Source organism: Chelonoidis abingdonii, chromosome 8 (assembly GCF_003597395.2).
Source record: "Chelonoidis abingdonii isolate Lonesome George chromosome 8, CheloAbing_2.0, whole genome shotgun sequence".
Taxonomy (NCBI): Eukaryota; Metazoa; Chordata; order Testudines; family Testudinidae; genus Chelonoidis; species Chelonoidis abingdonii.
In genome coordinates, this window is record NC_133776.1 from 5,762,223 (window position 1) to 5,773,693 (window position 11,471).

Here is an 11,471-nt window from a genome sequence, read left to right on the forward strand (position 1 = left end):
CATGCAAAAATAGAGAGGTATGGTTTGTTAAGTAGACAATTGGGGAGGTTTCTTTTAGTAAATAGTATAGGAGGTTAATAGTGGGTACAATACAGGGTACAATACATTGGTAACCAATTGACACTGAATATAATGTAACAGTAGCTAACAATTCTGTGTAAAGTGTGTCACAGCACATATAACAACTACGTTAGGGCAAAGTTTAAATAACCAAACCATCTAGGTGAAAATGTGTCACAGTGTAAGTGAAAATGTAGTGTGTTAGAGAGAAAAAGGTAACCAATGGGTTTTATGCTAGACTTCAGTAATCAATTGAGTTGCACATAGGAGCGGTAACGTGGGAAGGATTAAAAGAGAGAGAGAGAAAGCAGGGGGAGAGAATGAAGTTGGGGATGGGAAAAGAGCACCGTGAGCAAGACAGAGGAATTTAAACTCAGGAGCACAGAGAGCAGACAGCTGCAAGTTAACAGCAGAGACGACGCAACGAGTGACTGGGAGCTCGGGGAGACACGCAAGCGCGGTGCGATAGGGCAGCGGAAGACAACAATCACAATTATACAGAACACAGCAAATCTTATTATGATAACTAACAAACTACACAAATTAGCAAGTACAGAAACACAATGCAACATTTTTTAAACCTAACTTACAGAGCACAATACAACAATCTCTAACCTAACTTAACACAGCAATGCAAAATAAATTACAACTTATTTAGACTAAGAACCTGATTCTAATAGTGCATCTTACACTATGCCGATTCTTGATCAGGAGGGGAGCAGTTCCAGAGCAGAGTGGTGTGTGCCCAGGTACAGCCTGGGGGGTTAACTAGTTGTGGCTGCAACAGTGGAGCGCTGCAAGCTGGCACCCAGATACAGTCCAGGAAGGCACAGTAGCAGCGGCACAGCTTATTTTTTTACCAGCAAAGCGCTGCGGAGCAAGAACAGATACAGATACAGACAAGAGTAGCTTGTTTGTCTGCTTGGGAAACAAGCCAGCAGCTAGGACAGGGGAGTCTGCAGAGAAAACTCTTACCATCCCAGGACGCAGCAACACAGAGACAGGAAGCGTCCATCGGAGATGGAGAGATATTCGATTTGCTTTCAATAATCAGGAATCTCCAGGCACAAATTCGTTGTCGTGAGGGAGTTAAAACGGGGGTTCGCTCACAACAAACGAGAGCAGAGAGAGCCCAAAGACCCTAGCTGATCAGACCAGTGGCAAAGCAAGACCTTCTCCGAGTTGATCAGAAAATGTCTGGTTTTAAGCAACTCAGGCAGTTTCCCACCAGTATTTTGATTGGCCTCCTGATACAAGGAGGAGAGAGACAGGAAAGCTGCATAAGCATAGCATGCCTGGGCATTTCTGAGCCACAGGATGACTCATATGCTTAATTAGTTGGCCACTTACTTCAGGTCTTGCATTTCTGGGCAGCGCCCCCCACACCGAGCCCGGGTCTGAACAAAGGAGCCAAACAAAGAAGCAAGAAGCCCCCTCCCTAGGCAGGGCAGTGGCTCCAGTTAGTCTGTACAAGCCATCCCTATGAATAGGGCTGTGACTTTAGTTAGCACAATGGCTGGGAGGGGCGGCCACACAGGACAAACAGAAAGGAGAAGGGAAAAAGGAATGCTAGCAGGGGGACAGCTGTAACAGACACCTCCAGGTGGGTTTTCCTCTCCGGAGTCGATGAGCACAGGTAGCAGCAGCCGTATGGTCCTCTTTCGTGCCGTGGCCTTTGTCTCGCTCACCGTGGCACCCAGACACGAAGCCGTCGGTTCCTTGGGGGCCAGCGGAATTGCTGCTCACTTTTCGCCTTCTCCTTTCCAGAGGACAGTGAACCCGGTGCATGGGAACTTCATATTTAGTTCTTGTTCAAGCTGGGGGGAAAGGCACGGGACTGAAACCCACACAGCATGAGGATAGCGCTAAAACAGTGCCCTCACGTCCCAACCCCGCTCTGCGGCAGCAGCGCCAGGCAGGAAGGGCAGGGAAATCCTCCCAGTGGGAACCCCGTCCCTGGCAGAAGCTGTGGGATGAGGGAAGCCCCGCCACACCCAGCGTGACCCTACCCTTTCCCCGGCAGATGCCACGGGGCGGCAGGGAAAGCCCCTGCACCCGATCCCACTCTCTGGCAGAAGCGCTGGGCAGGCGGGAGAAGACCCAGCACCCTGACCCTGGTCCCCCACAGAAGCGAGGGGGATGGGGAAGCCTCAGCATATAAAGCCCCGCTGCAGCCCCAGGACTGGAGGAACTTTCACCCCTGCCCCCGGAACAGAGCTTCTCCAGTCTCGGGGCTGCAGTGGGGGGAGGCAGAGTGCGGGGGGGGACCCTGGGTGGAACAAGGTGGGCCCCGGGAAAGGGGCAGAAAGGGGTGGGGCTGTGGGCAGGGCCGTAGGTGGAAGGGGTGGGGAGGGGCCCCCCACTTGCTCTGGCCCAGGATCCCAGGAACTCTTAATCCTCCTCTGGACCACGGTCTGCATCTTTTCACAGTGCTAGCCCCAATGATTCAACCTTTGGCAGCCTACGTCACACGCTGCATTGGCGTTTTGTGGGAGAGCTGTCAGATTTCAAATCTCACCTTGGACAAAACCATACCCCTGACGTGGGGCTCGCTGAGGTTCAGGTGAGTGGTCAGTCCTAGCGATAGGAAGAGACGAGCATCAGCTAGGAAAGGAGAGAGCAAAATATTATTAGGTTACCAATTATTTCCGTTCCAGTAGCATCTAGACACCCCCAACAAGATCAGAGCCCCATGGCATTAGGTGCTGTACATACTTATTGGATGAGAACAAGCCTGCCCCAAATCTAAATAGAGGAGAGCCTTGTACGGATGGGGAACTGAGGCACAGAGAGACTCAGGGTACGTCTGCACTGTGCCAGCTGACTTGGGGTTCGTGGAGCTTAGGCTAAGGAGCTGTGCAGTGTAGACAGGCTTGGGCTGCAGCCTGAGCTCTGGGACCCTCCCATCTCCCAGGGGCCGGCTGTGCGTGTCTAACTGCAGTGTAGACAGACTCCGCTTAGCTCGCCCAGAGGAACACAGGGAGTCTGCAGCAGAGCCAGGAACTGAAGCCAGCCCGATGCCTTATCACAAGACCACCCTGCCTCTCATTTCCAGTCCCTAAGTCAACCCTTTGGGCCAGCTCTGCTCTCGATTCACAGGCTCTGGGTGTCACTGTCTATTGCGCCCATGGCAGCAGGTGAGCACTCCGGGGACTCCTGGACCAATCCCTTGAAAGCAATTGTACCAGAACATGGTTCCAGCTCCCCAAAGACAGGCTGGAACAGCAAGCTGGACATTCAGCTCAAGCCCTGGTCCATGGTACTTCGCCAGGAATCCCTGGAGACCCCAGCTGGAGAACAGACCTCCTTGTGCTTAGAAAGCAAGAGACAAGTTCTCTGAATTTATGGCACAACTGATCTGGGGGAGGGGGATTAAAAACTACAAACCACAAAGGCATGTTGGGCTTGTCAGGGGTGAAACGCTGCCAGATCTCCCATGGCTGGGGGAGGAGGAATCAGCAGGGGACAGGGCTGATAGGCCTGTGACTACCCAGATCCACCAGCCGTTCAAGAGCAGAGGCTCCAGGGATGCAGCAGTTGCAGTGGCATGGCCTGGCAAGAGGATCCCTTTTCCTCCGTTGCCAGCACACAGTCTGACCACTCAAGCAGGGATGGGGATTTGTCCCAAGCAGTTACAACCCTTACTTGGCTTGGCAGCTGGAGGATGGCAGGGGGGCAGCGCTGTCGTCTGCCCTTCTGTCGGGACACCTGAGACCGAGGGCAGGGCAGTGGAGTTAGGGTTAGCAGCGGATCCCGTGGCTGTTTAAAAGAAAGTTGGCATCAGTGCAGTCTACAGCGGTGTGCAGCTACTGTGCTGGCTGCAATGGGGAGAGCCCAGCTCCAAAACACCAAACATTTTACGTCTTCTATAGGTCCTATCTCTGAGGAAAGAACCAGCATAAACCTTCCATTTCTTCCTCAGCATCTGATACCTCCACCTCCCTGTGATGCTGCACTCCATAATGTTTTATGGAAATATGCTAATGAGTATAAATCGGATGTAACTGGAATATGCTTCATGCAAAAGGTCTCTTATAAGATATCATTACAAAGCTTATAATCTACTATGTTCATCCTATTTATATGTATTTATCCTTCTTGTATCTGAAGCTAGAAATATGAAGTATAACTCTAAGGTCCTATCGTAATTATGCAAAGTGTAGGCCACTGGTGATGGTTTACTTGCAAGCCTTCCTGTGTTCATGTAAGACAGCCCAGGAATAATGGTGGAATCCATCTTATACCTTGTGCTTTTCCATTTAGAAGGAGGGGTGGGGATCCAGAGAGACAAAAGATTCCGGCCTTGTGTCAAAGCTATAAAACGAGGTGGAACAGCACAAAGGAGGCTGCCAGTCATGAGAAACACCTGAGCTGGACCTAACAAGGACTGTACTGGGGAAGGGATTGGGCCCAGACTGAGAAGGAGTCTAGTCTGTGAAAGAACCTTATTGGAACATCTCTGAGGGTGAGATATTACCTGTAAACAGTTTCTTAATCTATTAGGCTTAGACTTGCGTGTTCTGTTTTATTTTTCTTGGTAACTTACTTTGTTTTGTCTGTTATTACTTGAAATCACATAAATCCTACTTGTTATACTTAATAAAATCACTTTGGTTTATTAGTAAACCCAGAGTAAGTGATTAATACCTGGGGGGGCAAACAGCTGTGCATATCTCTCTATCAGTGTTATAGAGGGCGGATAATTTATGAGTTTTACCCTGTATAAGCCTTATACAGAGTAAAACAGATTTATTTGGGGTTTGGATCCCATTGGGAACTGGGTGTCTGGGTGCTGGAGATAGGAGCACTCGCTGAGCTGTTTTCAGTTAAGTCTGCAGCTTTGGGGGCATGGATCAGACCTGGGTCTGTGTTGCAGCAGGCTAGCATGTCTGGCTCAACAAGGCAGGGTTCTGGAGGCCCAAGCTGGCAGGGAAAACGGGCTCAGAGGTAACTTCAGCACATCAGGTGACAGTCCCAAAGTGATGACTGTGACTGAACTCATCACACTCCCTCTGTGAGTTTCCCCTCTCCACAATAGAGCTTAACTCCATGTGTGGATGCTCTTATTCCAGAATAATAATACCTTCTTTGAAAGTGGATTAAGCTACTTGGGAATAAGATACTCTGATTCTGGAATAAAACATCCACATAGGGAATTATTCAGGAATAATTAACCTGCTTTAAATTCTGCATTCATTTTCACAAGTAGACAAACCTATCTAGACAATGTGTTTTTCAGGGTTATAATCTGTGATGGAATGTAATAAACTATAGCTGAAATGTAGCACACTTGTAAAGTCAGTGGCGTGCCACCCCCCCACTCTCCAGTGGCTGGGTCACCTAAAGGAAAACAACCTACTACTGCTGCCAGCTAATAGAGTTATTCCTTTCCCTCAAGTGGACGAGGTTTGTGTTCTGTTGTGAACAGTTCAGAGTTCAAACCTTGCTGATGACTGGTGGTGAAGGAGTGTTACACACACCTTCCATCTCTCAAACCATATTAGTAATCAAATAATAAAGGTCATTAAAATTGACAAAACTCTGTACAAAGAACCCATGCCCAGATGGGGGTACACGCATCCCATCTTGCTATATACTATAGGGGAGTCTTTATTCATTGGAACTTGTACGATGATGATTTTTCAGAAAATAAATTAATTCCCAGATTCCCCTCTTGCCTCTCCGACATCATCCCTTGTGACACTGAGTTCCCATTTCACACGCTCTGCCATTCCCGGCCTGGAACCATTTATCCACAGCACAATATGTCCTTGTCTGGGTTCGCCCAAGCCCTCACCTAGCACATGAATGTGTCCCCTTGTTATTGGTGGCTAACAAGGCCCTGGAGTGGTTACATTTCAAATGCTTGGTTTGCTTTTTCGCAGCACGCCAGCTTTTCGGAAATCATGCGTCACAGTCCAGGAAAACACTCCAGATACCTTCTGTGCCTCTTCCCACGCCAGCAGCACCAAGCTACCTCAGCTCCACTGGACAAGGCGAGGAGGGTGAAATTTGTTCCTCTGCGGAGGACTGGCACAGGGCTCCTGAACCACATAAAGCCCACTAAGATCTATTGAAAAGCCCTAAGCGGAACTTAGGCCATGTCATGGGCCTTCTGGCAAGGATGAATTTCATCCTGCAGGAATACAGGGGAATATTTACACTGATTCCATATTGAAGGCCCTTTGTTGTGCTAGCAGCAGGAGCAGGGGTGGTGGGCAACAGGCGTGGAGTTGTAGTGTGTGGTGCTACTGCCTGATGGGATGAGCTCTGCGCCCAGCTGTGAGCCTGGGGCCAGGGCTTGAAATGGCTTGTGCAGCTGACTGAAAAACAGACTCCACTGATGCTGGCTACAGAGAAACCTGTATTCCATCCGATCGGTACCAAGGGGAAAGCACGAACCCATACTGCTATTTCAGCTCAGGAAAGCCCAGCCACCCCTGACGCCCATGGACACGGGCAAGCTGGTATTTCTGGCAAACGCTGAGCGCCACATTCCAGAGACAGGCTGCACAGGCTGCACTCAGGGCCCAACCTCAGGCCGAAGGTGGCTGTTGGTGTGAGCCATTTGCAATGCCTGGTTGCCCACGGCGCAGGATTGCATTAGTACCTGATGTGGTGCTGACGCAATTGGGTCTTTCCTGTGTAGACTGAGCCACGCCATGTTCCAATGAAACCCTGCCATCCTATATTCAAATACTGATTCCTTCAGTCCTGATTCCCCCCTGGCCCAGTTCCACCATTGCCCTCTTGCATCATCCCTGTGTCCCTCTCTCAGACAGCTGGCCATGAATCTTGGCACAGCATCTCCCTTACACACGCGGAAGCTGTAGCACTTACTTGGAGCTGTACTGAAGTTCTGAGTTGCTGGAGTGCTCGGTCCATCTGGGAATGTAGCTGTCATGTTTCCGGCTGAGAGGGTGGTAGCACGGACTGTTCGTGGAACCTCTGTTGCTGCAGTGGTGCTGACAGCAGTTGTGGTATTAGCTGTTGTGCTGGTGACGAGTGTCTCTGTGCTGGAGCCCACTGTGGATGCTGTGTCCGTCGGGGACGTAGTGACAGATGTTGGTGCAGTGGTCTGAACAGCCGTGTTACTCAATGTCGGTGGGGTGAGGGTGACAAGCACCGAAGGGTCGGTTTCTGTCGCTGTGGGGACATACCCTTGAGATGTGGTTGTGTTTGGCATGGCGACAACAGAGGCTGTTGTGAGTGTCTCTCTTCCTGCAGTAGTCTCCAGGTGTGCGGTGGTTGTTGGAGCTGCTGCAATGGTTTCTCCTGCGCTGGTCAGAGTTGCCATGGGTGTTGTGTCATCTGGCGTGGGGACGTGCTGGCTTTCTGTGGTCAGGGTCACTGTCTTTGTGGTTCCTCGGGGTGGGGTGACATCAGGAGTGGCTCTGGTGGTCTCTGCTGCCGAGCTGGTGTCCAGTAAAGCTGGGGTTGCATTTGATATGGATTGCACTTTAGGTGTAGTTAGAGCTGCTGAGGGGGTATCCTGTGTGGTTGTGTTTGTCTCTGCTGCCGTAGACCTAGATACAGCTGCTGTAGAGAAGGGATAGGCTGTGCTTGTCATTGCTCCAGGAGTGGGATCCGTTGTTGGTCTGGTTGTGTTCTCCATCGCGAGGGTGCCCCTTCGGGTGGTCTCTGTGGCTGGAGTGGTGACCACAGAGTTATTGGTTCCAGTCGGTGTGAGGGTAAAAGGGGCCGGGGAGCGTGTCTCTGTGGCTGCACTGGGGATTTCAGCTGGCACAGAAATGAGCGAGGGTGTTGTGAGTCTCTCATCTGCCACTGTGCCGCCCACTAGGGTGGTTTCAGATGGTGCAAGGGTAGTTCGGGCTGCTGGGCTGGCCTCTGCTGCGGTGGCAGTGGCTTCAGCAGCTGTGCTTGGACTATGGTGGCTAGTGATGGTGGCTGCTCCAGTGGCCTTGTCTGCTGTCACGGTGTCCAGTAGATCTGGGGTCTCACTTGGCGCTAGGATGGCAGGGTCTGTGGTGGAGTGTGCTGGAGCTGCTGGGTCTGTTCCTGTGCTCCCCGCCGCTGTAGAGAGATGTGAACAGTCAACGACACGAGACTCTCGCTTTCCCAGTAATGCCTGAAATCACCTCCACAGTGAGCATGGCAGCCCGCGCACGGTCCCTTTTATTGTCATCATCCAGCAGAACGCAGGGTTTGCAGAGAGACTCACAGGCTGCAAACCTCCCACCCTTGGGAAGTTTCCCAGATGGCCAACAATCAGCCTGCTGCTTTTCCCGCATGGCCCAGAGACCTCACCGCCTCTGGGGTGGGTTCCATGCTATCTCAGGTGCCCAAATTCCCCACGCTCTGGGATTCGGGGGGCACCAGGCCCCAGCCTTCCCGCTCATTGGTGGTAGCTGGGCAGGTCCCCCCTCAAGAGAGCTCAGAACATTTCTGGAGCTCACACAGCCACCGCTAAGTTGTCAGTGTTGTGTCTGCTTTGTTGTTGTGTCACCCCCTAACTTACCCGAACTCACCTTCCTGATACTTCCTCCCCCTCAGGCACCTCATGCCACCAAGCCAGTGCTAGGCACCGGCACCAGGCAGCCAGCAAAGAACAGCAAAGTGCTGCCCAGGACTCTTACACCTCTGGCTGGTCGGAGCAGCGCGGGCGGCCACTGAGCAACACAGCACTCAAGGGAGTTATTTTTGATGCTGCAGTTTTATGATCAGCACCTGTGTTCCCAGCCAGGATTAGTCCTCAGTCATTTAGACCCTGGTGATAGGGACTCAATTCACTTCAGAGGCTGTTTTGGGGGGGAAACCCATTGTGCTGGCTGCAGAGAAACACAGGGCTGGCCTCTGGGTAAAGACAGGAGGACACAGCCTGCCCTTGTGGGAATCCCAGCTCCATTTTGAATTCCTAGAAGGACCATCCTAGGATTTGCAGAATTCTCTGTCTCCCGAGCAAAGGGGGACGTCTTTCTCGGTCAGCATCAGGCTGCTAGGGTCAGTGAGTGCAGCCACCAGAGGGGGCAGGATAATCCCACGTTGTGAAGCAAAGTGTCCCATATTCCCCGTTAGACCAGCTAGCCCCAAACTCCTGGGGTGCAGAGGATTTCAGGTCCCACCCAAGGATGCTGGTCTCTAGCAGAGCGTGGCCTGCAGAACTCACATGAACTCCAACACCACCTCCTCCAACACACGTTCTTATCAGCTGCTCTGCAAACCGGTCCCTTCCTGTGCCAAGCAACGCAGGTGACTGAACCTGGGAGCCTGATTAACAACCAGAAACTCAGACCTGAACACACCCAAACCTGGGTGAAGCTCCAATCTGGAGCCCAGCTTTGTGCATTGGGCTTGTCTCATGAACTCAGGTCAGGCTTAGATTTTCAGAGTACAAGATGGCACTCACGAGGCTAAAGAAGCCACCTGGTCACTAACTGGCACAGCCTGACCCAAGAACTGACCTATCGTTTTAAGAACCAATAATGCCTGACTTTTGGGTTGGAATCTCGGGGCCCTTCTGGGCACCTTTGCCTGGACATCTCCATATAAAAGCCTTCCCCCTTCAAGTGTAACAGAGGCGGTAAGGTAAGCTAAGATAGCCTGGTGCTGGGTGCTCGGACGACACCCCATAGAGGGTTGGCTCTTGCATGGTACTTATATACACTGGGGACAGGTTGTGCCATTGTGGTCCCCGGTGCTGTGGTGATGCTCGCTGGAGTTACAGTTTCGCTGGATGCTGCCACTACCACAGTTGTCTCCCATTCTGTTATGGTTATGACTGGAAAAGAGGGGTCAGAGGCAGCTGCCAGTGCCTGTTTTGCGACAGCCGTGCCGGTGGTTTCTGCTGTTGAGGGCTCAGTTGGGATAGAGGAGAAAAAGACAGTGGTGAATGTTTGTACCGCTACAGCCTGGCCCCCTCTCGTCATGGTGGCACTGGGGGTAGTTGGCAGAGAAGCAGGCATGGTGGTCTCTGCTGCGGTACCCATTTCCATGGGGGTCACAGAGGTTGCTATGGCATTGGGTGGGGTGGCGCTGACAGGGGTGGCTTTCGCAGCATCTGCTGGTACAATGCCAACCACTGTCATTTCAGTCTCCACTGGGTGTCTCATGACAGTGGCATGCGTGGCTGCTCTACTGTCAGCTAGCTCGGTTGTCATGGGGACACCTCTGGATGGCTCTGCTGTACTGAAGGAGCCCACTGCACTCCAGGTCTCCTCTGGGGCCAGGGTCGAGAAGGCAGCTGTAGACATGTCTGCCATGGGGGTGGAACCTGCTGCATTTGTGGTGGGAGCTGCTTGACCAGAAATACCAACTGTCTCTTCCAGTGGAGTGTTGCTGGCTGTTGTTGAGGTTGTAGCTGGGCTAATGTCTAGAAGGGAAACTGAGGCCTGTGTGGGCCCACCTCCGGCATGGCCAGGTGTGAGTGTTTCCACTATGATAGTGGTGCCCACTGTTTGCTGTGTCTCAGCTGGGCTGTTGGGCACAAGAAGAGTTAGAAACATGGCTGTCTCTGCAGCAGTGGCTGTACCTGTGATTCCAGCTGGCTTGGCTGAGGCGTGCGCTGCAGAGGTGGTGCCTGGCATTGCCGGACTTTGGGCAGTGGAGGGCCTGGTACCCACAGCAGCTGTCGGGGGTGGGGTGGTGGTGGCAGGATTTCCGATCACTTCCATCGCTGGAGAAGCAGAGCGAATAAAAACAACAGGAGACATGAGTGGGGAGGGGAGCGTCAAATTTACACCAACACCATAGGTCATAACACTGAGCTTCCGTCACTCTCCAGGCCTTGGAAAGGTGAGTCAGTATTGCGATCAGCCAGCAGATGATGCCTAAATGCGAGCTGCCCAGACTTGGAGGCTCAGCGGCCAAGGAGGCCAGAAGCTGGAGGATTTCTGGGTGCGGGTGTCCATGAGAACAAGACTGTGATGGATGCTACTAGACAGGGACGGGCAGGGAACACTTTGGCCTCAGACTCGTGGGTGTCCCAAGCAAAGGGCCGAGGAGCCCAGGAGCAGTGCCCCACCATGTCGGAGGTCCAAACCGAGCAGGGTACCTCAGCAACGTGTGCCCCACCTGTGGGGTTAGCCGCCTTGGGTGGGGGGTGAAGGTTTTGGGCACCTCTGGAGGTGGGCAGAGGGACTGCGCTACTGTTTTGTTTTACTGTGGTGGCTGAATTCCCTGTTGGCCTGATGCTCTGCAGCCATTCCCTTGCCTCATATTCTCTGTAGAAATGACCTCAGACACACCTCCTGTGTGTGCAGCTGGGTGTTGTGTCAGGGGCTGCGGGACCCATTAAGCAAAGGGCATCTGTGCTGTTGTGGGAGGTATCGATGTCCCAGCTTTGTCTGAAATATAAATATTAGGAGAATATTCATCTGTTCCATGACAGAAGATTCACATGAGCGGGACCAGGGTCTGGGNCCTTTGAGTAATTAAAACGTGCCCGTCTATGC

The 11,471-nt window shown here is 52.2% G+C and overlaps 1 protein-coding gene across 2 annotated transcripts in view; it reads right to left on the minus strand.

The window, feature by feature from the left end:
- Positions 1-10,725, minus strand: part of LOC116823007 (uncharacterized) — a 13,808-nt gene extending 3,083 nt beyond the window's left edge. The window contains exons 1-5 of one of the 2 annotated variants that reach the window (XM_032777277.2): positions 10,550-10,725; positions 6,901-8,094; positions 3,706-3,819; positions 2,579-2,664; positions 1,658-1,877 (exon numbers count right to left, since the gene is read on the minus strand). In XM_032777277.2, the coding sequence (XP_032633168.1) occupies positions 1,803-1,877; positions 2,579-2,664; positions 3,706-3,819; positions 6,901-8,094; positions 10,550-10,691 (1,611 nt within the window). In that variant the 5' untranslated portion in view covers positions 10,692-10,725 and the 3' untranslated portion in view covers positions 1,658-1,802. Of the gene's footprint in view, positions 1-1,657; positions 1,878-2,578; positions 2,665-3,705; positions 3,820-5,726; positions 8,095-10,549 lie in introns of those variants that run through there. The other variant, XM_032777276.1, reaches the window with a different exon arrangement.
- Between the last annotated feature and the right edge of the window lie 746 nt (positions 10,726-11,471).